Raw genomic sequence first — 26,722 nt, 5'->3', positions numbered from 1 at the left:
GAGAGGGAGAGGGAGAGGGAGAGGGAGAGGGAGAGGGAGAGGGAGAGGGAGAGGGAGAGGGAGAGGGAGAGGGAGAGGGAGAGGGAGAGGGAGAGGGAGAGGGAGAGGGAGAGGAGAGGGAGAGGGAGAGGGAGAGGGAGAGGGAGAGGGAGAGGGAGAGGGAGAGGGAGAGGGAGAGGGAGACGGAGAGAGAGAGGGAGAGGGAGAGGGAGAGGGAGAGGGAGAGGGAGAGGGAGAGGGAGAGGGAGAGGGAGAGGGAGAGGGCGAGGGCGAGGGCGAGGGCGAGGGCGAGGGCGAGGGCGAGGGCGAGGGCGAGGGCGAGGGCGAGGGCGAGGGCGAGGGCGAGGGCGAGGGCGAGGGCGAGGGCGAGGGCGAGGGCGAGGGCGAGGGCGAGGGCGAGGGCGAGGGCGAGGGCGAGGGCGAGGGAGAGGGAGAGGGAGAGGGCGAGGGCGAGGGAGAGGGAGAGGGAGAGGGAGAGGGAGAGGGAGGGGGAGGGGGAGGGGGAGGGGGAGGGGGAGGGGGAGGGGGAGGGGGAGAGAGAGAGAGAGAGAGATAGAGAGAGAGAGAGAGAGAGAGAGAGAGAGAGAGAGAGAGAGAGAGAGAGAGAGAGAGAGAGAGAGAGAGAGAGAGAGAGAGAGAGAGAGGAGAGAGAGAGAGAGAGAGAGAGAGAGAGAGAGAGAGAGAGAGAGAGAGGAGAGAGAGAGAGAGAGAGAGAGAGAGAGAGAGAGGGAGAGGGAGAGAGTACCGGGGGACGGCTGTTAATCTTGTGGTTTGTATTAGGATTGGGGAAGTTTGTAGGATGTCAAAGACTTTAAACTGATAATGGATGGTATATCTGTCGTCTTGTCAAAAAGTCACTCAGGACTTTGAAAAAGTAAGTATTTAACCGAGACAATTTTGTAGGAATTTGTGATCGACAGTCGTGTACACCATGCTGAGGTAAGATAGCTCCCATAGAAGCCAAGTCTATAATTGGTTGTCTGTGTGGTTCTTAAATCTTGATCTCCGAATGGCCTTCGTTCGAGTATGATCGGAATGATAAACAGAACGATTAAAAAGGCAATTTCAAGGGGAATTTCTGGCTGAACCGTAGGGTGGTTTGGGATAACGACTGACCGCAGCGCGCTAGATACTTTTTATAGAAGTTGCGCACGCACGGTCGGATCAGCACACCCGTAGTATATAAAACATGCTGGATAACAAGCGTGCACGTTATTCTCGAGTTAGTTATTATCGTTCTGTTTCGTCTCTTTATTTTATTTATCCATCAGGTGATAGTTGACTGTGAAAATATCCGGAGAGAGCCATCATGATGAATGCGCTATTTTCCAGAACAACTTGTAGTCTGATCTTCAGTCGATAAACCACGTGTTGAATTCACCGCTGACTGTCTGCTTCTTTAAACTGCGGGAGTGTATAACAAGCATGATTTAGAGTTGCTCAATATTTGTGAGTACATTTCTAGCTATCTATTCGACACGCTTTGCATATTACGTTAATACTTTGTTTGTATCCTCTATATCAACCAACAGTACCTGCTTAGCTCAAGTTTGCCTATTCGTCAAGTTTTTGTTGGAAACAGTTTCAGTTATGCGAAATGTCCAGTGATGTGCGATTTCTCAGTACAAATACTTCGGGCTGCTGAGTTGGGCAACATTGTAACACTAAGGGCACTACTCCCAAAGACTGAGGTGAGATGATCAGTGCCATATAATGTACTGGATTAACAACTGTCTCAAAAATGATTACCACTTTTAGAGTCACATGACGCGAAAATATGTACTTAGTTTTTGGGATAGTTCTTGTTCATATCCCGAACCACTAAGCAGATCAGAGCGAAACCACTACCCAGCTAACCATATCCCCACCCCCAGATAAATGTGTCCGACCCAGAAGGCAACACGTGTCTCACCTACGCTGCTAAAGAAGGTCACGTGTCCGTAGTCAGATTACTACTCAAACATGGGGCTGATCCTGACAGAGCTAACTGTTACGGCTGGACTGCTACTATGCAGGTTTGGGCAGTCGTATGTGTATTATGTTTATTGTGTAGTTAATAGTAATATGTGTATTAAGCTGTACTGATGAAGTTACGTATAGATTTGAAACTTTATTTGTCAATTTTAGAGTCGTAGGAATTTAGCCATTTCATTTTGACAACAATTTTGCCGTCGTATCTAAGGCTTATACGCACCATTAATCATCTTTCAACTCTGTTAAAAAGCATTGTGTGGGGTTTACCTATAAATGCCGCTCAGGCGTAGGAAACTGTTCCAAAGGATGTCAACATTGAAGAGATTGATAATCATTCGTCTTGTTAGCAGCTTCATAAAGTAGCCAAATTTTGTCGAATTGAACACATATTTTTATAACAAGTAAATAAGTCTAGTTTAGAACGAAATTTAGTCAATTGGAATAATTTATCAACAGAACGCATAATCTTAACATGACAACATAATTAATCAGATCAGCTTTAAATCAAAGTCTGACTGTACGCAATCGACATAATAAACAGAAATCTACTTTAACAGTTATTTAGGTACTGCAGTAAGATAACACAAAAAATCTGATTCGTGTCCCCAAACAATAGTGTATTCTGGGTAAAATTATCTTTATCCCGGTTGTTGCGACAAGTAAAAATGCTCTTATTAGGGAAAGGAGATTACTCGACGTTTCAATGTAACTACATCGTATTCATGATCTCAAATTATTTGTTATAATACCTTCCGGGAATTATATCCACTAAAACTCGGGGACACCGAGGGCTGATAATTTGCTCATTTTTCCCGCAAGAGAAGCGAGGGTATTATCAGCCCAGACTCAGACTGGCTGGCGGCAAGTTTCAAAACAAATAACACTGGCGTTCTATATATTAGACACTATATTGTATGATGCGCACGTATCGGATTACACCCCTTCTGCAATCGGAACCGGAACGTATTATAAAATATAATACCTCCGCAACTTCGTGCCCGCAAATTCCCTCCAGCAAGCTGTCGGGAATTATAGCGCGCAGCACTCAGTGGCGGAGGTATTATAGTATTATATAGTAGTGTTGAAAGTATTAAAATTAATACTTTCAACACTACTATATAACAAATAATTTGAGATCATGAATACGATGTAGTTACATTGAAACGTCGAGTAATCTCCTTTCCCTAATAAGAGCATTTTTACTTGTCGCAACAACCGGGATAAAGATAATTTTACCCAGAATACATTACAACAATGCGACTCATAAATAATACTCCAATCCGGATTTTACACCAAACAATAGTACTACAAATGTACTTTAATTGAAACGTTTTATCGACATTTATCGAACGATAAAACTTAAACAATCTATAAAATCTCAGATTAGTCTCTGCTGTTGCTTCTGATCGAACGACACAGTCACACCAAAGTTCTCATTGTAAATTTTATTATACTTTGTAAAATGGGGATTGTCCAACATTTCCCTCTCGACAAACAGTTCACCTCCCCTTACGAATATCGTGTTGAACCACAGGTAAAACGATGCCTTGTCGTACTTTATAGGCAGCTTTGGAGATTTGAACCGAACTTTAATGTCCCCGGTGACACACGGTTTGACGTGATCTAAGAAATCAATGCTAAGTATATCCTCTTGAAAACTAACCTTGCAGACAGAACTGCAAGATGCAAGGTTGAAGGAGGATATCACGTTGGATCTGTCCCAGACTTCCACCAGTAGATCACAGTTGGGTTCTTGAATCTGTACTGGAGGCGAGTGTACTTTCAGCGTCTTGATGAAAAGCGAGGGTGCCTCAGGGATAGCACAGTCATACTTGTGGATAATCTCCTGCCAGTAGTCGATAAACCGACACTGTGAGGGTGTTTGCACCCCCTGGAACTTTCCGCTCACCCTCATATCTGAGCGGCGTGTAGCGAAGAACTCCCGTGCTATTTCGCCTGTGGGGAACTGAGACTTGGCACTATACATGAGGTACGCACAGATCATGCTTCCCGTCCTCCCCTTGCCACCTTTGCAGTGCACAGAAATCACATTCTGTTCACTCTTCTTGATGAACCTCTGAGCGTCCCGGACGAAATCCAGGATCTGGTGCAAAGTGGGTACATTGTGATCGTCGATCATGTATCTCTGCACGCTGTAGTCAAACGGCTGGTACCCATAGTCTCGCTCCGAACAAAGGTTGTAGATCTTGAAGTGTCCAGGGTGTTTCGATTTAAAGAACTTAGCTACCTCCTCTAAAGGATTCCTGTAGAGAGCAAGCCATCCGGAGGATGGGAAGGACATTGCGATGACCTTCTCCGTGATGTATGTTAGATCCAGATCATATCCATCCTCCCTGTATCTCCTCTTGTTTTCACTGGTCGTCAGCCTGGCACTCAGAATGCACCTCCTGCACTGAGGGATGAGACGGAACAATCGTATCATCCTGAAAGATCTACCTATTACTGACAGTCTCCCCAACTCACTGCCTTCTGGATCTTTTATAGTAAGAGCGATTATCAGAGATACGGCAATAACCAAGGCGTCTAGCATCTCCCAGACCGATTTAGAGAACGTTTTAGGGCCGATCCCGAAGAATCTAAGACAAATCTCCAATATGAAGTAGCCCAGAATGACATTGCTGACGATCCCAGTTCGTTTATCAAAAGTCTCATCAGTGCTAGCAATCGCTGCTGCAGTCAAGCCAACATCAATCAAGATTAACAATATGGATATAATCTGGACAGCAATATGCTCGACCACAAGCCGCACTCTGAACTGGGCGTTTAAGAGAGTGCTGTCGTTTTCATCTGCAATATTTAGCTGATCGGTGCTCTCCGTCCGACCGTCTGAGGCTGTGTGATCTATGTCGAGGGAGACGAATGATGCACCGTGCTTTCTGGAGTGGCTGACTTTGACTGCTGCGGGTGCTGCACTGTTTTGGTACGTATCATCCTCTTGGCTCATTTTGATTGATTTTGTAAAACAACTTTTAAATGTCTTTCGAGCGTGAACTGCTTTCAAAACTTCTTGGACAACAAACCATCTGTAAGAAAGAATAAGAAAATGACACTCATATTTGTGGATGGTTTATGGAATTCCGTGATAAACTGATAACACGGTAAGAAAATACGGGAAATATCTAAGGTTGAGAAATTTGATATCAGGAGGACTAAATTCCCAAATTATGCGCAGAGCTTTACATCTCATATTACGTAAATAAATAAAAAGTTGACGAAATAGAAGTTCGTGAGAAGATTGGCCTACAAATATCGCTAAAAAACTTGCTCTATCACTAATTCAATATAAAATTTCTTTATCAAAGCTGATGACAGTAACACATCGGCTTCCAATTTATCGTTGTTTGTATACAGTGAGGTGATCAGAAAATTAAAAAAAAACCGATCAGATGAAAGGAGTGGTAATTTAACGGTTAAACTCTAAAGTTGGTATACCATAGCTAGCAAAAGTGCAACTCACACTCAACTCGACTACTGTCAACTTAACATTTATCCACTAATAAGTGTCTAACGTTAGCTCTGAACGGTACAAAGAATAGGTAAATCGTACACGACCATATATCTATACACTGTCCAATAAACACTGTATACTAAAGCCAAAACATACCTGATAATTCGAACGGTAAAATTACAGTAAAAAGAGGCACAATGTATCACAACACATCCAAGAGGCTCAAATGACGAAGTGATGTGATTTAATGTATACAGCTGTGATCTTGTTATTAGTCATCAGACTACATCATCGGAGAACTGGAAAGGTGCCAAAAAAGAATATAATTTAATCTTACGCTCTCTTTTGCCTTCTAAATTAGCTATTCTGATCTAGAATAAGACTTCAATTTATTACTTTAACGATACTAATGTGGAATTTATGGGCGTAATATGAGAACTTTCTCGATGCGTACAGTGTACACACATATACAAAGTTGCATTTAAAACATATATTAGTTTGTAGTATAATATTATGACAAAAGGAATTGTGAAATATTGGGGGCGCTTGTGAACGCCTACTTAATATGAAAATTGGTTGTTCTTCCTGCACCAAAACACCTTTTCAGGTATAATGAAGCAGTGGTCGCCACCTGTTCAACTAAATTTTCTCTTCTAGGTCAGGATTGTACTCCGGTCAGTTAGTAAATGGTAACTATACACGGAATTACAAGCAGTCGAGCAAAAAGGTTGTAAAAGTCACATGAGATATGTAGATAATATTGAATATGGTAATGAGCGGAGGAAATTGGGATGAATATCTTTATATAATATATATCTTTAGAAATTAGTACAAACAAGCAAGAGGTAACCCCATAAAATACAGGCCATTTTACTTCCTTTAGTTACCGATAATCAATACTAATCATCAATACTAATGATATACTGAAACATGCTGGAAAGGGGTTTTGTCAATGACTAATAATTACAGAGGAATACTATTTAAAATAAATACCTTGACCTTTAAATTCAGAGATTTTAACTGTATCGAAATAAGCAGCGCAATTCTGTTTACCGCCAAAAGTCTCGACTCAGCTGAATTTGCAGGAACTCTAACAAAAGTAGAAAATAATTAAATATTTAAATTCTGACAGACATTTAACAGTAGTGACTTATGCCTGATGAGTGCATAAAGCTTTTAATTTTATAATTATTCAACGGTCACCGTAACAAAGGCCTGACTTCACACAGGTGCAATAAAGCTTTATTGTAATATTTCTATATATAATAACTATAGCAGCTGTCCCGAGTGTTCTTTCATTACATGTGTTCGGAGACAGTTCTGTGATCTGTCACTATTCTTATCCTACTGGCGATTATCAAATTTAAAGTTACTGTCGACTGTCTGCTTCGTATGTAGGTTATATTTTGTCAATTATGATGCCCTCTATTATAATGTCTAACGGCAGACAGCCCTTATGACAAAAGGTTTTGTGGTCGTGAGCTTATCAGGAAATCAGAAATAAAGGAAATTGGTTTGAAAATTAATTGTCCCCTTCTACAATATCATATAAATAACAGTATTAAATTGGAAAATTAAATTATGTACTATGTTTTAACACTTTAACTACTCATCAGGCGTCAGCGAGTGGTCACGTGCGGTGTGTAAAGTGTTTGTTAGAGTTCGGAGCGGACATCCTGATCAGGAACCAGTTTAAGCAGAGTGCCCTGGTTCTGGCCGCTGCTAAGGGACACAACGACATAGTGCAGAGTCTTATAACCTCTCTCAACCAATCAAGGTGAGACGATTTAATCATATCAGTGACGACTGATAACACCTTCAATACTATATATGATGTTGTATCACGTTGCGACCCCCACGGTCGTTTCACTATGGTGAAACGACCCCTGTATCGTCCTGACGATACAGGGGGAGCCGCGCACTTCGTGCGCGGCGGGTCATAAAACGTATGACAAATATGATGATGTAATGCTGGTAGTCCATGCAGGATCTAAATATAGTGGGTTTAAGGTTTGCATCAACGGTAAGGCAAGACCGGGAATCGACGTTTCCGACTAAATTTTATGCCTGATCATAGCTACAGAATTGTTCGATTGAAATATCGAATAATACAAAAGTCTTAGTACTTTAGTATGAAATCACGTAAAAGGATAAATTACACTTTACACTGTTACACACGTCAGAAGATATAAAAAGTAAGTTGTTTGTAAAATATAGCTGACTAAAATAGAACTGAAAGATTGTTAGCAAATCAAAACCAAACTGATACCTCTTTAACATAATAACATGGCAACAGGTAGTCATAATGTGTCATTACATAATGTGACATAACGTAATGTGTTGAAACCCGCACAACGCTTTAGATGTATGGCCTGATAATGAATATTTAAAAAAAGGAAAGTGTCTTTCGTATATTCTAAATGTGTTTCTTTATCACCTAAGTGTTTCTATTACTATGCTGTCATTCTATTGTCATTCGTTTGTTAATCCATTATAGCTAGGCTGTCTGTTAATAGGACAATTTTTGACATTCTTTTGGTGTCCAATATTTAAGAACAGTTGCCAGTCTAAGTAGAAGTTTTCCTTTCTGAACCAATATAAGTCGCAAGCCGAACAGATAATTTGAGGACAACATGACACAACAAAACTTTGAACATAACACAAGGAAATATGGACAGAACTGAACAAAAACAAAAACCACATTCAAAGACTGAAAATCAGGAGGACTCTGCAACCCAGGAATCAACTTATCAACTACTTAGCTATCATCGCTTAATAATCGTTTTGGTATCAACGTTACATAGTTTGATTTTCCGACTTTAAAGCTGACTAATGAAACCAGAGAATTAATTTTACTTTCCTAAGAAAATTTGAGCCACGTCAGGAACAATATCTAAGAAAAATTAGCAAAGTAATGCCAAGCAATTATTATTTAACTGCACTAGTTGTGATTTTAGTTCCTTACAGCATACCCGTGAGAAACGTAAACCATTTTACAAATTGAGTAAGAATAAAGATTGAGAAACAGCCAATCGCTAATCAACTAGTCTGAGGGAGGAGCTGAAAATTTAATTAATTCTTATCAGAATTGCTGCTCAACAACAATTGATTACTTGATTTGATCCTTGTCCAGATTCCCTGAGAAAGGATGTGAAATAATATTATTATTAATTTTCACTCCAAAGAAGTTCGTAAAACACCTCGTTAACTCAATCAATGTCTGGAAGGCTGCAAATTTTCTCATACCAAAAACATTAAGGAGTTGTGCGAGATGACGATACATAGAGGCCGCAGAATTATGAAGACTACCACTACCAGATCCTGGTGGAACCTAAGCGATCCATGATATCACGACAGGCCCTAAATCAACTATTTACTACTTAGCTATCATCGCTTAATAATCGGTTTGGTATCGACGTTACAAACTTTGATTTTCTGACTTTAAAGCTGACTAAAGAAACCAGGGAATTAATTTTACTTTCCTAAAATTAAATCGTTGATTTTATTTCTACGGTATATAAAAAAATTAGTTACAAAAACATTTACAAATTTGGCCATTCTGTGAGGCTAGCCATTCTGTGAGGCATATACCCGTATGTCACTTTTCTTCAAAAAAACATTCCAGTACATTGTGCAGAAAATTTGAGATTTAAATTTTGGAAGTATGTAGGGATCGAGATCTGATATCGATAGTAAATACTAAAAATACTAAACTAATTAAGTTTAGTTATTTTCCAATACGAGATTGGGGACGGGTTCTATAAACAAACAAACAAACATGTGTTGAAAGGTTCGAAAAAACAAAATTGCTAGTTTTAAAATGTTATGTCTGTGCAAGGTCGAAACAATTTGAAAATGATCCGGAATAATTTAAAGCACACAATCAAATCATTCACGTACTGTAGTCCGAAACGCACTCAAGTGCGACAAATAAACAGTTCGCCAGAAATCAGCTTCGGATACAACACATCGTGTACGAACGACTTAAAGTGTGTGAGTTATAGGATCTATGGTTGCTCGTTGAATTTAGTGTATTTTGTTAATATAATGTACAGTATCTATTGATTAACAATTATCAAATAGATCAATAGATTGATCGATGAAAAAACTCGATCAATTTAAAGTTAATCTAATTTACAAACTTTATTTATATGAATATCCCGTTCTCCACATTCGATGTTCTCGAACTTTATTACAGAACTTAACACCGTGGTGTTAAGTTCTGTCAAATAACTGAAGTCTTAGCAGATAACTGTCCCTTATGGACACTTCACAAGTGGTGTGTACTTTATTAATTGTTTAAAAGGGGTATAGGACACGAGGGCGGTAGACGCAAGAGCGGAGGACACAAGGGCGTTACTTTCCTAAAAGGGTGGACACGAGGGCGAATCACATGATTCATTTCAGTATGAACACGAAGGCAGAACAAAAACCGTCCTAAATGATGGTCGTTTTAGCTGAGAGGATTGATGGTTTGAAATTGAGTGAACACATCTCAGTGAAATTCGTCTACCCAAAGTAAATACCCGTTTGGGTGCGTACTACCCCTGATCTAAACCCGGGTAACCGTAGCGTCAGCGACTGCGATATTTTGAACGCCAAGTTTGTCACATGTACATCTAGGCAGTGTTTGATTGGTCTAAGCACGTTACCAAACCCTAAAATATGCTGCTGAGTTGGCTGAGATATTTAAGGAAAATCTCTCAATTTTTGGCTCGTTTAAATCTGGGTGATTATTTGTCCCATCACTTGATCACTATGTTTTGTTTCAAATTTACACGTGAGTAGATCCAATTCTTCGAACTAAGCTTTACCTCAACCAGACTGTTTAGAACATCAAAAAACCCGTTTGTCAATGTTAAAGTGATTCATGTGATTCGCTATTGTGTCTACCGCCCTTGTGTTCTCCGCCCTCGTATCCGGTTCCCGTTTAAAAGATATGATCCCACCCTGTACACTGTGTGACAGGGTGGGATTTCTGACAAAAGAGCTTAAGTAACACAAGGTTAATTTTGTGCAAATTGACTTCAAAGATTTCAATTCTGTAAAATTACTCTGTGCTGCTAGCTGCTGTCAAATTTAAACTGCACCCACTATGTTTCTAAGGTGCTTTGTCGACTTTTGAGACTTATGACAAGGTTTCATCATCCTAACTTCTCGGAAAGTGCCTAAAAATCACCGATTATAGTTTGAATTTCTTAAAAAAGTGCTTAAGTACAGCCACATCGGCAAAAACTCCATGTTTTGATGAAAATGACCCGTTCAAACCATTGGTCATCAAAAATAAGACGAAAAATAAGCCTTAAACTGTTGTGATGAAACACTGGTTGTAATATTGGGACACGCTGAAATACAAAATTTTAAAATTTCGTTTTCACAAAACTTAAGTGCAATAAATTGTTTTTTTTCCAGGCCAAAAGACCCACGATCACCAAATTGCCGTCATTTTGCCAGTTTTGGACGTAGAAAACAATGCCATCATTTTCAGTTCCCGAAATGGCACCATTTTTGAGATAATCGGCACCCGTTTTCCAAAATGTTACTTAAGCACTTTTCTCAGAAAAATGACCATTTTTTGCATTTTATAGGGGGTTCCAAAAAGGGGGTTTCGGGGGGTCGGCGAATGTATTCTTGACCCAAAAACAAAAATTAGACCAAAAAACCCGAAATTTCCAAAATGTTACATAAGCACTTTTGCCAGAAAACGGCAGTACAGTGTATAACATATGTAAATAAAATAAACAACACTGTACTCAGTCGATATATATAGAGAGTAATAAAGTTTCAACTCTGACTTTGAAAAGGCGAAATTATTCGTAATTATTCGTTCTCATGTTATCCCCCAACAGGAAAGAAGAAGAAGAATTCAAGGATGAGCTGTGCGAAGCTCTGTCTTACTCTGCCTATCACGGGCATATTTCAACTGTTAAACTGCTCCTTCATTTTAACGTGAGATCCTCGTGGGTACTGGGTATGGCTAACAATCATACCTTTATCAGTGTCAGTAGTTAGAGTTAAGAAAGTATTTTATTTGTCAGTATTAAGTTAAATTATCACACTTCCGAGCCAAATTTGGCAGGAAAGCAGAAATGATTTTACATGCCTCCACATAGAGCACTGTTAATAGTAGCTATGATCACGAGGGATGAGATATCAATCGGTTGGTTATATAAAGCTCCATAGAAACGAGCAGCAAGCTCTGAGTCTGACCAACTGTAAGGTACAGTTTCTAGCTATTGTGTAGAAATTATAGTAGTAGCGTAAGCTTTTCCAAACTGGCTCCCCCTCGGCTTACATAATTTGGCAGAGAGGCCTAATTCTGTAGGAATGATAGTGATACAGAGCGAAATTTCTATCCCAGGACCAGTTTAAACCTTTTAAAATTGCACTGAAGTTTAGTTAGTCTAATGAAAAAATTCAAAATATAATTATAACGAAAAAAAAGGAACAAATAATTGCGTGGTTTGATTAGCTGATATGGTAATAATTTGTTCTGGGATAAACATGCCCATTGATTGATTGATGTGCTGTCATTATTCTGACCAATTCTCAATTGGTAATAGAACCGGTGACCAGCCTGGCTATTACCAGGATGGTCGGTGGTAATCGGTTGCTAGAGTTCGTTCATAACATGAGATCCTCGTGGGTATGGCTAATAGAGTGACAGTAGTCAGGGTTCAGGTATTTGATTTGTCAGTGATAAGTTTAAAGGCACCCGTCTCATAGGTAGTAGGTACTATTTGATTTTATTTTACCAGTTTATTTTTTGTTTCTAGTCTCGGTCGGCCCTCAGGGGTTTAATCGCACACGTGTTTTTCTTATCGTCTTCCTCATCATAGTTGGTGCGTCTTATCAATACTAATACTTTGATGAATAAAGATAAGGTGATATAAACTATAAAGCAGAATTTTCCTTCCTCGGAATGAGCAAGACCCGTTATCTCACTTATAGATGCTGATTGGCTCACCAGCGGTGCACGTGGTTAATGGTTATCTAACTGAACGCTGATTGGTTGCAAATTATCATTGTACTCCGTTATCTTGCTTTCTTATAACTCGGGACTGACTGGCTCTGCGGAGTGTTAATACGGGACTTCACAAGGATCAGCCAATCAGAACAGCCGAGGTGGCGAGGTTGATCTGATACACCAATCAAAACATGAGAAGTGAGAATGCTCTCAACAAGAATCACTCCCCGAAGTCCCTGTCCTATTATCATTTTATCTTATCAATAATCAATATTATTACCAATAATATAATGTGGAATATTCCCCTCAGGCTGATGTAACCCGATCAGTGCGCGGCACAGGCTGGACTGCTTTACTCTACAGTCTACTGTCTGGCGACTTGCCAACCTGCCGTACCCTGCTGGACTCCGCCTCCTCCGCTTTTGATACTAAGAACAATACCCTGCTCTTTCAGGTATTCTAATTTCAGAAATGTTCTTACTTTCCTGTAAGTGTAATAGTATTGAAGGCTGTGGTGCAAAACAGAGCCTCTTACTCTCCCTCAGAGAAGTCAGTATAATGAATTTTTGCCAGGCACAATATGTTATATTATTATGAATAGTTGCATGTTTATGTTTAATCTAAACTTAGTTTTAAATTTCATTTGTTAAAATTTTCTTTACAGTTCCGCCATTACTCAGAAGAGTGTCTATAAATATAATAAAACTTGAAGTAAGTAATAGTGATATGTATAGTAATAGTAAGTAATGGTAGTAATAGTGATACAATGATATTGAGGAGGAACATTCTATCAACTACCGACACATAATCAACTAGTACGGAATAGGTCACAAATAAGTCGCTACAGTTGGGGTCAAAACAGTAGTTTGTTACAAAAATATGCTATGATATATTTCGTGATTGGGGGGAATAGGGTACATGTCACATGTAGTTCGATTATGTGCATACATGGACATAATTAGGGCGCCCACGTCCACAGGACTTCAGAAGTCCGACTTTATTCTTGGTCTCAGTTTTACTGTGTTAATCTTCTTTTCCTTTTCTATCCTGACAAGAATTAGGCAGTCACCCAGACAAAGTCTGATGGTAATTCTTGACGCTTTTCGGTGAACCACTCGCAATTTATTTATAGACAGTGGTAATTTGCGATACAATTTTATCATTTACTTCGGCTTTTTTCAACCAGCCGAAACGTTAACGTCAATCAGGATTAAGAGAAGTTTTGTCGAACACAAGCTTTAAAACTTGCGTTGTCCGAGTCTCCGTTCACCCCTCCCACCTTGCTACTATTGTTGCAGCCACGACTAATGATTACAATATGTGACTCATGATTTGGACACGTCTACTCTTGCGTAAAAAGGTCGTGACACGGTGACAGGAAATTTTTATGAATTTTTGATGTGATCAAACTCATTTTAATGTTACCATGGGTAATTATCATTTCCACCAGTTTTGAAAAGCCCTAATCACCCCTTGATTAGGTAATTACAGCTGAGAAGGAGAGCCCGGTTGATTAGGAATAAACTATTGGCCGCCGAGCTGATTTTCTCATCACGACATGCCACTTTATCGGCCATTCTGTCCATTATAATCCACTAGTTCTTCGATTTCTCATTTTCGCTGCAGGTTCCACGATTGTTGTTATGGCGGTCTTTACTTTCTCGCGACGGTTCTTATTACGTTTTGGTAAATTGTAAACCCTCTCGGTCGCTTATCGAATTAGATTTAATGACGGTTACAAAATGAGTCGCTCTTTTAGACTTGATAATTGCCGCCACGTTCACGGCATCTTCCTTCTCTACCGGCCAACGTAATCATTAATTCCGACTGATCTCATTTCATGAGTAACGACAATTTTCTGAACAGACTCTGAATCTTAAAATGATATCATGGTTACCCGTTTCAAGCGATCGTTAAGGATAAAGAAGTGTGCAAACTTTTTTTTAATTATCTGCGATCATGACGTTAGGATAGAGATGCAACTCAGGGTTATCAGGAAATGGAATCAGCTATCGGATTCGGGTTGCAACCTGCGCTAGCCTGTTCTCATTTTAGACCAGCAAGATCATAGCAATCATTTCAACTTCAATTAAAAATGCAACGATCAATTTTGACCATTTTAGCCACAGAAAATGAGCTTGAAATTGAATAAAGTTATCGTTTTCAACATTTTGAGCTAACTGCTAAGGGGTTTCGATGAAAGAAAGGCATGGTCGCTATTTAAAGATCACTTAGCAGTTACCTGTCAGAGCCACGCTGACTTGCAAATAAAATCAATGAACATGAGGCTTTAGATTACACCTGGGCCAATATTTTAATGGGTTTAATTAAGCCTGACCGGATAATACACATGATAACCACATCTTCATAATCGTGACTAAAAGTTGTACATACCTATTACAGACGGAAATGCGTTCTTGGGCTAAAACAAGTAAATTTGGTATCTCCCAAATTATACTAGCTCTTCGTTTTACTTTTATTAGTCGACGGTGATTACTCGAGCTGGAGATATTCGGTTATGTGTGTTCCTGCTAATTGTGTAGATTTTGTCTCATTTTCGGTGATTACTCATTTACTCATTACTCAAGTTGGTTATGTGTTCTTGTTTATTACATTGTGTTATGTTGTTTCATTTTCATCTCAATTTCCTGCACGTGGGTGGTTAAGTCTGAAGAAGAGCTGACTTTACAACTGTTTAATTGTTAGGATTGTCACATTGTCACGTAACTGGCTATCGGGATTCTGGATCATTGGGTAAATTACTTTTTTTTCTAATTTATCGTTAATGTAACCAAGGAAACAAGCACCGCCTCTGTTAAAACCTGTTCATTAGGAGATCAAAGAGGGCATTAGGAATAGGAGCGTCGCGTTCCCATGACTTCAAAAATAAAATGGCTTATTTGCTAGGTTTCCCTATCGGTATTCCTTCCGCCTGAATACTTACAGACATGGACAATTTTATATTCTCAATATGATCCCTCGAATTGAGACCCACTATCATGAGCTCCTGAAGTTCTTTGTCTCTAGTGGGAACTCCAAGTATGGTGTTTTGGTCTAACCCGGCTTCGTGCACGGTGTTCTGGTCTAACCCGGCTTCGTGCACGGTGTTCTGGTCTAACCCGGCTTCAAGCATGGTGTTCTGGTCTAACCCGGCTTCAAGCATGGTGTTCTGGTCTAACCCGGCTTCAAGCATGGTGTTATGGTCTAACCCGGCTTCAAGCATGGTGTTCTGGTCTAACCCGGCTTCAAGCATGGTGTTCTGGTCTAACCCGGCTTCAAGTATGGTGTTCTGGTCTAGCCCGGCTGTCTTCGATTGTCAGGTGCTGATCCGCCCAGACACCTCCCACTAACCGAGATTAACTCATGCATAGCTCAATAATGCTACAAGACTTGCAATTGTAAATTTATCGATCAGTCCGACAAAATTAGGATGAATCATTGGTTAGACCCGACTTGATATTAACATTAGCCTAAATAATAGCGTGGTTATCATTAGCATTCATAAAAGCATAATTATGCCTGCTTAAATCTTACATGGATTCACGCGAATTTTATTAGCCCGGTCAATCTATCACTAACAACTGTTCATGGGAAGTGACCAGGTCTGGGAATTGAGATTTAATTTAGTTAGCTGTCACGCGGTAGTCAATATATATTTGAAAGATAAAAGGGCGGGATTCTCTTGATAATAGAACTTGTTGGATGTGCCATGTAATTATCATTTCTTTAAGCTAGTTATTCAGATTAATACCGTTATTTCGTCATGGGTTTAGAAGGTGGAAGTCACTAAACAAGTTTAATCTCGTAATTTAGTTTCAGATGATTTGAGGTACTAGTAATCATATGATGGTGCTTTTTTAACCATTTTTAGTGATCGAAATGGGTGTCCATTTCATTTTAAAATAGCGTTATTTTAATTAAATTTTTAAAACTTAACAAGAGTGGAATAATAGATTGATACATTGGATCAAGAATTTTTGAAAAGTTATGAATTAGTTATTATAAACCTTTATCAAAAGATAAGCTTGAATTGGTAATCAATCAAAAACAATAAGCAATAAATTTCTTCTTTTCATCTCATTTCGTAAGTCAAATGATTTTCAACGATCCAGAAACAACAATTTTTTCCCACCTGGCGTTGTGCGAATAGATATCCCAAAATCTCACTTTGAGTAATCAATATGATACACAACCTCCTTGTGTTACTACTTTGCCGAGCATCTCCCAATCCTCATGTCTCAGTCTACTCAACTCAACCCGACTTTCCTATCCACATAACATAACATAAAATGTTGAGCGTCTGGGCTGGTGTGTACTATGATTACATTGCTTTGAATTTGTATATTGAATTATATTGTATTTCAGTGCTATGTAACCAGGCGGCAAATTTGAAATGGGTTATGATGGGGTCCGTAGTCCCCACACATAGTATCATGTCCTTGTTTTACTGACTACTTCAATGAAGATCGTACATATCAAGTCAACTCCAAGCAGCATTGCTATTTGTGCTACGGCTAGTTTAAGATTGTGTCAAGATTATGATGTGATCTAATATTTTAATTTGTAATAATTGGCTCAACTCTCACAATTAACATTTCAATTATGAATGTAAGCTTCATGTTTAGGTTTAGGTTGACTAATTGTCGATGTCGATACGTTTAAATTTTAATCAGCTTAGCTTGGTTATGGTTGTCATCACGCATCATTACGAAATATATATATATATAGTATATACTTTCATAGTGCAATCTGAAAATCTATTGTTTCGAAAAAATGGGATGAGAGTTATCTTGATTATTTGTTGCAACTTGTTGTTTTAAAATAATTCATACTTTCAAATATCGGATTAGGTTCACTTTTTATACCCTTCCCTGATCTTAATTTTAAAGTGAACGACACATTTGTTACAGATTACGTTAGCAGCATAGGGGGCGGGTGTTTGAAAAAGCTTGCTGCAATTTCTACACCATAGCTATGTGTATACTGTATAGTAGCTTACAGAGGGGGACTTATAGGACCATCGACTATCCTTATCTTAAATTGGCACTAATTCAAGCACCTTTTTCGTGCCACCAATCTCGTTTGTGCTGAGTGTGGGCGATGTAACCCTGCGTTATATTATGTAGCAAATAGCAATCAAATCACAATATCATTGTAAAGGTCCGTCCTAATACTCTAATGAACAGATAGGTAGATTGATGAGGTGTGAGCACAACACAGTGTACTACAGTTATACTTTATAACGGATTTTAAGTCTTCACGAAATAGTCAAATAGTGGCATGTAGATTAATGAGCTATCAAAGATATTGTCCTGTCATTTTCTTTGTTAATCACTCCTAAATCTCCTCTGTTTAGTTCAGTTAATCATTTTACTCACTACTCCATCTGCAATGAAACACGCCTCTTTCACTGGAGACCAACACGCCTCTTTCACTGGAGACCAAGCTAAAACTTACTAAAACTAGTTAGGGATTGGTTTTACCACATTTCTTACTCAGAGGTCATTTCGTGGCACCATTTGGCCAAGTAAAGGGAGTTAATAACTTCCTTTACTTGGCCGAATGGTGCCACGATCAAATGACCTCTGGGTAAGAAATGTGGTAAAACCAATCCCTAAGTAGTTTTAGTAAGTATTAGCCATGGTTTGCTTAATCTCCTGCAGTGAAATAGGCGTTATTTATTACAGATCACGGAGTTTCAAACCTGCAGTTATGCAGTTGTGTGTGGTCCACAAATACTGGACGTTGTCAACAAGCTTGAAAACATTACCACACTCCTGAATGTATAAGTTTATCATATCTGAGTAGATTGCTCTCAGTTCTGAAATGTTTTATTTTCAGGTAAACATGTATATATTGTTCGTGGAACTGTTTGTAACTACTTCCTCTGTTTACTACTCCGGACTCCCTATCTTCTCTCACATTTGTGTATCCGGCTACGATTGTTTAATGTTAATATGGAATAGCACTGGAAGGAGGGTAGCAATATAAAACATCTCCTTCTCCCACCTGTTCTCTCTTATGCTTCTTAATTTTAGCATAATCCAAGTACAACTCGTAAAATTGGTCACGTAACTCATATTGTAAGCTAAAGGAAATGAAGTGCAATAAAATTTAGAATGACTGAGCGGCAACTGCAAGCATGGTGTGTGCCCGGTAATATACCCAACAATTTACACGATTGACTATCTGCATTCTGCACACACACACACACACACACACACACAAACACACGTCTTAGCTCTGTTTTGTGAACCAAAGAGCCACTCATCTGCACTTTTGTGCGGTCATCTCAGTTGGTTATTGTCAGTGGTCGGGTGCCCGGGTCCTTTCTGGTTCCCACAATGATTATGTTTTATGTTTGGTGATAATGTTTGCTGATTAAGCTGCTATCCTGACATGTGGGCAGTAGGTTGCCTTATTGAGTTGTTCGTACGTTTAACAAAACATAATTCGTTGTTGATCGGCTTTCTTTCAGTACAAGACAGATTTTCGGTTCTTAAGTATTAAACAATTTTTTAACGTATCTTAACTCCAACAGTAGGTATGACACAGTTGGTTCGATGAAAACCTACAGTTTTTTGTTGCATTTGTTGGAATATTCCTCCTCTTAGTTTAATTTATTCGATACAAATTACGATCCATTCTGTGCTCAGCTCAAGCCCGAAACAATTATGATATGTATATATTACATCAATTTTGATTATAACCCCGAATCAATTTCTATCATCTAATTAACCCAACTGTTTATAGATCGCAAGAGCAATTGTTTATAGCGTAATTAACTATTTATATCGTGGTTAACTGTTTACAGGTAATCATGCCAACTGTTCATAATCATTCCAAATGTTTATAGGTGATCAGGTCAACTGAGTCCAAGGAGAAACGAGAGTTGATGGCGTTATTGTCGGAAACTTTGCCGATTCCGGACTCTAGCAAGGCGATATCCCTCGCCATTGAAAATGGGGATCTTGAGGCTTTACAGGTAAAATCTCTTTTTAATTTTAATTTCTGGTGACACATATTTGTAAGGCTTAATTTTAAATATTTTGGTTGTAATATAATCTCAAAAGAAAACTTTTAGGGGCCATCATTGATATTAAATAAATAGATTTTGATCAAGTTGTACTTTTGTTTTGTGAGAATCAGGAATCAGGATTGAATATCTACTGAATACATGGTTACCAAACAAATAATAATCAGTACTCAGAGTTTTCAGTATTTGGAAGTTTCCACGTGAAAAATTACAGACTAAAAATTGTCGATGCTCCAAGTTATTGTCATAAAGTTTGTTAAAAAGTTTTAAAATTCCAGTATCATCCCAGTTCGAATCCTGTGCTACAGAATACCTATGATTTAATTAACTACGAAACTGAAGTACAAAAAAGACAACAACTTAAATTTTCAAAATGAAACAAAATGTAATTCAAACACACCTCTCCTCCACTAACTAACACATGTGGTCGTGTCTGCAAACTCCATCACTGCATCTCACCGTGCCAGTAGCTCAACTAGAGCAATGGTTGCATGTCTTTTGACAGTACTTCTTTATTAAATCTGTGTAAGCCGAGACGATGCACATCCATTTCTTACAGTCATTTGCTACGTCCAAACAGTCTTCGGAGCTGGAGTCATCGTTCGGGGTGTAGCTAGCAGCTGGATCAGAAGTGCTGGTATCAGTTGTTCCTGTTCCTGCAAGTTTAGGATAGGAGCTGTACTCGAATAGCCCGCAATTTCCATGGTTTCTAGCGAACCTGATGAAACCTTGCTCTCCCCACTGATCACCCCAGGAGTTCTTAACCAGAACGTAGTCAGCGGTGTATCCCACAGCAGCGACAGCATGGTTAGGTGACCCAGTGCAGGTTGTGTCCTTCATGATACCCTTGGAATATTGTTGTACTGTGTTCGTCACCTCGAAGGCTACGGAGAGGGATCCAGTATTGAGGGCTATGATGTTATCTGCTTCAGTGCCTCCGACCTTTTCAAATCCAGTAATCTTGTATGCGATAAGAGAGTTGCCTTTGGTAGTCTGACACTGTCCGTCTGTTCCTGTGTAGGGATATTGAGCTGAGGAAGCCAACTGGCCGGATCTTTTATCCGCACTGTACGTGTATCCGTCGTCAGGCCATCCCCCTTGGCACCCATCTCTCTGTCCCTCGTAGACGCAGTCAAGGTACTCTTGCTCTGATAACTTCCTCAGCACTCCTGAGAAATGTTTGTATCTGGACTCCAGACCTGCTACTGCTCCGTAGGTCCAGGAAGAACTGCAACTTCCCTGGTTTGCAACTTCAGTTACAGCTCCTTTGGTTGTCCACATAACTTCGGTTGCTGCAGCTTGCAGTCCTGATGACAACCTTGGCGAGTTGGCAAAATGCCCGGTTATATTCGGACCGATGTACTGCCTCCTTTCAGCTCTCGTCATGGTCGAGAAGAAGTTTATGGCGAACTTGGTTGTGCTGCTATGCTCGTTAGCCTGTACCACAAATCTGGCATTTCTTTTGAACTGTATAAATCGCTTGCGGTCCTCTAATCTGCTGCCAAACTTTAAGTGCTCCTTGGCTTTGAAACGTTTGTAAAGCTGCCGAGTATTCTTAGGAGACTTCAGGATGGTCTTCAAGGTCTCCTTCAAGGCGTGTGCGGTCACCACCAAGCAGAGTAGTACGACGAAGGTCTTCATTTTGATGCAGTTTGTGGCTGTTAACCGAACCACTGAATTTATACTCTATGGGTAGAAACTACAATGGTAGTGAATGATAATAGCAAATAATTGGCCACTAACTGAGCCATTGTTGGAAATGTCATTTACAACAATGCTGATTGCTGTTAGCTCAACCAGTCTGTTCGTTCTCCAAAAAACAAAGCACTTTTTTATAAACTTACGGCGCTAATCACCTAATCTACATGTCCTTTCAAACTTCTTTCATGGTCATTAATTGTTGTTGTTACTTTCCCATCTATCCACTCACTACCTTTATCGATAAACCTTCTTGTTAGTAAACCTTCATTGAAGCCTTTGTTTATCTATCACAATGCTGGCAAGCACTACCATTGACTTTTATACCCACTTACTATTATACCCCTTTACTCTTATTTTATTTTATTTTTTATTTAGACTCACTAGAAGCCGTCCGGGACGTTGATTCTCAGTTAAAAATACCCCAATTCATGGCTAATAAAGGTAACAGGAATATATAATAGTTATATGGAGATTTTCAACAAAATGTGCACAATTTTACTCTCCGGGGTAAGGAGCAATGAGCATCGCAAAGTGGGTTTTTGGAACCCCTGTTTTACGACGGATCCCCGTGATACGCATGTATTCACTATTCAGGAATAAACGCTAATTCTGTTAAGTGGATCGTTGCCATTGTCCCCCTTGGCCTTTCCCAAACTAAAGGAAATCATATCAATTTTATTTACCGTTCTCAAATGGAAAATGATACCGAGAATGAAATCGGTCGCTCGCTTTTTTCATTCATTCACTGCATGCTTGATGCAAATCTTTGTTTGAAAGTGGGACAATTTTGAAAAACTTTTAGAAATTTTACCTGCTTATCCTTTAAAATCACCTGAACAAGTTTTCAAATTCCAGTTTAATGCGAGTTTGAATCCTACACTACAGAAAATTTTACACTCACAGATTTAATTAAGCACGACACTGAAGTACAAAAAAAACAAAAACTTATGATACATTTTCTAAATGAAACAAAATGTAATTCAAACACGCCTCTCCTCAACTAACTAGCACATATGCTCGTGTCTGCAAACTCCATCACTGCATTTCACCGTGCCGGTAGCACAAGTCCCACTGGAGCAATGGTTGCATGTCTTTTGACACCACTCCTTCATTACATCTTCGTAGCCCGAGATGCTGCACATCCAGCTCTCGCAATCAATTGCTTCGTCCACACAGGCAGAGTCGTCGGAGCTGGAGTCATCGTTCGGGGTGTAGCTAGCAGCTGGATCAGAAGTGCTGGTATCAGTTGTTCCTGTTCCTGCAAGTTTAGGATAGGAGCTGTACTCGAATAGCCCGCAATTTCCATGGTTTCTAGCGAACCTGATGAAACCTTGCTCTCCCCACTGATCACCCCAGGAGTTCTTAACCAGAACGTAGTCAGCGGTGTATCCCACAGCAGCGACAGCATGGTTAGGTGACCCAGTGCAGGTTGTGTCCTTCATGATACCCTTGGAATATTGTTGTAGGTAGTCCGTCACCTCGAATGCTACGGAGAGGGATCCAGTATTGAGGGCTACGATGTTAGCTGCTTCAGTGCCTCCTACCTTTTCAAATCCAGTAATCTTGTATGCGATAAGAGAGTTGCCTTTGGTAGTCTGACATTGTCCGTCTGTTCCTGTGTAGGGATATTGAGCTGAGGAAGCCAACTGGCCGGATCTTTTATCCGCACTGTACGTGTATCCGTCGTCAGGCCATCCCCCTTGGCACCCATCTCTCTGTCCCTCGTAGACGCAGTCAAGGTACTCTTGCTCTGAGAACTTCCTCAGCACTCCTGAGAAATGTTTGTATCTGGACTCCAGACCTGCTACTGCTCCGTAGGTCCAGCAAGATCCGCAAGTTCCCTGGTTTGCAACTTTAGTTACAGCTCCTTTGGTTGTCCACATAACTTCAGTTGCTGCAGCTTGCAGTCCTGATGACAACCTTGGCGAATTGGCAAAATGCCCGGTTATATTCAGACCTGTGTACTGCCTCTTTTCAGCTCTCGTCATGGTTGAGAAGAAGTTTAGGGCGAACTTGGTTGTGGTGCTATGCTCGTTAGCCTGTGCAACAAATCTGGCATTTCTTTTGAATCTTTTAAATCGCTTGCCTTCCTCTAAGCTGCTGCCAAACTTCAAGTGCTGCTTGGCTTTGAAATGTTGGTAAAGCTGTCGAGTATTCTTAGGAGACTTCAGGATGGTCTTCAAGGTCTCCTTAAAGGCGTGTGCGGTCACCACCAAGCAGATTAGTACGACGAAGGTCTTCATGTTGATGCAGTTTGTGGCCGTTAACCGCGAACCACTGAATTTATACTTTATGGTTACAAAGGTGTTGAATGGGAATAGCGAATGACTGGTCACTTAGCCAACTTAGCCATTGTTGAAAATGTCATTTACAACAATGGTGTTAGCACCTCCGGCTCCAGTCAAATAATGGAATTTGTCTGAATTAAATTTGTTTCTTCTCCTCAAAAGCAATTAAACTTTTTTATAAACTTATGGCGCTAATCTACTCCTCATTTGCTGTTGTTACTTTTTCCACCTACCCGCTCACTACCTTTCAAGATATTTCTTTAAAGATAATGCTTTGTGTTATTTAACCTTTGTCTAGCCTTTTGTCTCACCTATCTAAGAAACAAAAGACCTTTTGAATTAGCCTTTTATTTAGCTTTTTAACAACTGTCGGGAAGAGGGGAGTTGGGACTTGAGATTATGTAACATTGTGGATGGATCGTTATATTATATTCCGCACACAATATGGGGATGAGCCTAGTGACTGTCGTATTTTTACTGATGAGTTCCAAATCGGGGTGAACTTATTTGTGAACACGCCCTAAGTTGCAAGAAATGTCATTTTGTCGATGCCATGTACATAGAGCCCAATATGAATTCGAGAATTAACAACACATTTTATCGCTATCAATCGTTAAATTATTAAAATCAAATAACCGGAACGGTTAGCAAGATATTCAGCACATATGTGGGTGTCGGCAGACTCCATCCGAACACTTCTCTGTCCCTGAGGGACAGTCACCACCCTCCTCATCATCACCACACAAACCGCAGGTCCTCTTGCAGTATTTAGTTCTCATGCTTTCCCACTTACAGTAATCCACGGTGCAATCAAGAGCGTTGTCCTTGCATGTTGGATTTGGTGCTGGACGATTGTCATCCTCTGCTGGCCTATAGCTGGTTGCTGGGTCTGATGGGGTGGAGTCAGACGTTCCGGTAGCCACCAGTTGGGGATAACTACTGTAAAAGAAGAGCCCACAGTTAGTATGGTGCCGGCCGAATTTGACGAACCCTCGGTCTCCCCAGGTAGGTCCCCAGGAGTTCTTAACCAGGACAAACATGGGGGTGTATCCGACAGCAGTTACCGCGTGGTTGGGTCTGCCTTTGCAAGTTTTGTCTTTGATGATGCCTCCTTTGTATTGCTGGAAGTAGTCAGTTACCTCGAAGGCTACTGAGAGAGATCCGGTACTCAGGGCTTCAATATTTGCAGACTCTGTGCTACCTACGGTTACGTGACCCATGATTTTATAGGCCACTGCAGAGTTACGTTTGGAGCTAGCTTTGCAGGAACTGTCTTCTCCTCTGTAGGCATAATCTTTAGACGACGCTAGTCTTCCGCCCTGCTTTTTTGAGTAGTCGTAGGCATTGTCTGGCCATCCACCACGACATCCATCCTTTGAGTCGCTGTAGGTACAGTCCAGATATTCCTGTTCAGCAAACTTCCTCAGTTTGCCGGATTTCTCCTTGTATCTGGTCTCCAGACCTCCTACTGCTCCCCATGTCCAGCAAGATCCGCAGTGCCCTTGGTTGAAGACCTCAGTGACGGCTCCTTCGTTGGTCCACAGCTTCTCGGATGGTACTGAGGCTAAGGAGGCGAGAACAGGAGGATTGCGTTCTTGTCCGGTGATATTCAAACCTAAGTATTGTTTCTTCTCGTCAGAGGTCATTGCGGAGAATAAGTTAAGACCGAATACTGTAGATTCGCTCTGCTCATTTGCAGATGCTACAAATTCAGCGTTTGCCCGGAAAAGTCGGAATCTCAAGCCGTCTTCGCTACTTCGGAACTTTAGGTTTTCTTTAGCTTTGAAGGATCCATAAAGTTTCAGAGTGTCTTTAGGGGATTTGAGAAGTTGCCTGAGAGCATCCTCGGCAGCAAAGGCCGATACTACGAGACAAAACACGATTAAAACCTTCATGATTGATAAAAGATTGTATGATGAAATGTCTTGATTCCTTTACTTAAATAAACCGTTGTCGTCTATCCCAAGACAGTATTTTTAAAATTTCTATTCGCTAATCATAGAATTTAACTCAAGCGATTGGTTAGCTCAGAGAACTCCTTTGTCTTCGAAAAATGTGCGTCTAAACTCAACTAAATTGACGGCTTATAACCAAGTTAACTTGGACAAATGGCGTTCTTAAATTAATCCTCCAGCTGTTAGGGGAGGGTTTATACTTCTCAATTGAATCAAAAATTCGTCAAAGAAATTCGTTTCTCATCATGAGACAGAGAATGGCTTTGGTAATAAATTTGACTGGTTACTTTATGTTTCCACCATGTGGGACTACATGACATAACATTTAGTGCGTGTCATGACTAAAAAATCTCGGAGTAGAATCCAGCTGTTTTATTCAAGTAATAGTTTTAAAAATCTTTCAGATAGATTATAAATGATTCTATATGAATTTTTCATTTCTGATGAATAGTAGTCTGCAAAAATCTCATTCACGATAGAGAATAAAATAACTGTAATCTAAGAAGATCTAGAGATATAGAAGTTTACGAATTGAATGAATGAATGCCGCTTGTGCAATGTGCATTGTGCACAGCACCGACTACCATGAGCCTAAGGCAGCGCACGAGCGATAAGACATTATCGCTGGGCATAGGAGCGATAACCAGCTATTTATCGCTTGTGCACGTGTCAACAATTGCTTGTTAATTAGTAACAAAGAAACCTATATCATGAAAGTTTTTATCGTTATGTTACTTAATGTGACTACTATGGGACTTTTTTGAGATTATTGTGTGACTTTATGTGACTATTGTATAAGTATTATCATTTTGAGACTTTATGCGACTGTTCTGTGACTTAATGTGGCTATTATATACTCCGGTTCAAATAGTACAACCCAGCGATTGCAGAGCGTGATAGGTCTAGCAGACACTCAAAGTAACACCCTAATGGGGGGCACCCCCCTCATGTTTGCCTCTGTCATGGGACAGACGGAGATAGTGAAGTGGTTGCTGGAGGTGGGGTGCGACATCAATGCTCAGGACGAAAATAACAAGTTAGTGTCTTGCTGTAAACTGTAAAAGTTTTAATAGTTTAACTGTTGTAAATTGCATGTTTTTACCAAAAAAGGTGAGAAAATTACTTTCCACCAAAATTTCGCTATTCACTTTACTTACTTACATTTGAAAAGTGCACGCTAATTCTAATTTCTCCTTCTTTCAGGTGGACGGCCCTTATGCAAGCAGTGTTTCATGGTCACTATAGAGTCGTCGAGTATCTTCTTTCAGCAGGTGCATACCTTTTCAAAAGGTGTTACAGGGTGTTACAGGGTGTTACAGGGTGTTACAGGGT

The 26,722-nt window shown here is 40.0% G+C and overlaps 4 protein-coding genes across 5 annotated transcripts in view; 2 read left to right on the top strand and 2 right to left on the bottom strand.

The window, feature by feature from the left end:
* LOC134822694 (ras-related protein Rab-13-like) overlaps positions 1 to 26,722 on the top strand; it is a 61,240-nt gene that overhangs the window by 31,360 nt on the left and 3,158 nt on the right. The gene's annotated exons all lie outside the window — the stretch shown is intronic.
* On the top strand, positions 1,453 to 26,661 carry LOC134822689 (ankyrin repeat and SAM domain-containing protein 6-like; the record flags this gene model as incomplete). 2 transcript variants are annotated; one of them, XM_063833884.1, is given in 8 exon segments in its annotated part: positions 1,453 to 1,691; positions 1,875 to 2,015; positions 7,060 to 7,220; positions 11,293 to 11,392; positions 12,721 to 12,864; positions 19,267 to 19,395; positions 26,281 to 26,426; positions 26,594 to 26,661. In XM_063833884.1, coding segments are annotated over 8 exon segments (973 nt in total), but the record flags the coding sequence as incomplete, so codon positions are not given.
* LOC134822690 (phosphatidylinositol 3,4,5-trisphosphate 3-phosphatase TPTE2-like) lies at positions 2,420 to 5,033 on the bottom strand. The gene is made up of 2 exons (XM_063833885.1): positions 3,284 to 5,033; positions 2,420 to 2,596 (listed from the first exon to the last, which is right to left on the bottom strand). The coding sequence occupies exon 1, from the start codon at positions 4,937 to 4,939 to the stop codon at positions 3,353 to 3,355; it is 1,587 nt and encodes a 528-aa protein (XP_063689955.1). The 5' UTR covers positions 4,940 to 5,033; the 3' UTR covers positions 2,420 to 2,596; positions 3,284 to 3,352.
* Positions 22,127 to 23,405, bottom strand: LOC134822692 (crustapain-like). Its single transcript, XM_063833886.1, has one exon. It carries the CDS (start codon positions 23,388 to 23,390, stop codon positions 22,152 to 22,154), a length of 1,239 nt encoding a protein of 412 aa, XP_063689956.1. The 5' UTR covers positions 23,391 to 23,405; the 3' UTR covers positions 22,127 to 22,151.

The sequence above is a fragment of the Bolinopsis microptera genome, chromosome 11, assembly GCF_026151205.1.
Source record: "Bolinopsis microptera isolate Bmic1 chromosome 11, MBARI_Bmic_1.0, whole genome shotgun sequence".
Taxonomy (NCBI): Eukaryota; Metazoa; Ctenophora; class Tentaculata; order Lobata; family Bolinopsidae; genus Bolinopsis; species Bolinopsis microptera.
The sequence above is the reverse complement of the archived record's forward strand: the minus strand, read 5'-3'. Positions and strand labels throughout refer to the sequence as shown.

Bases quoted from the DNA above. Each gene is read 5' to 3' on its own strand.
- LOC134822690 (XM_063833885.1), bottom strand. From the start codon at position 4,939: ATGAGCCAAGAGGATGATACGTACCAAAACAGTGCAGCACCCGCAGCA.
- LOC134822692 (XM_063833886.1), bottom strand. From the start codon at position 23,390: ATGAAGACCTTCGTCGTACTAATCTGCTTGGTGGTGACCGCACACGCC.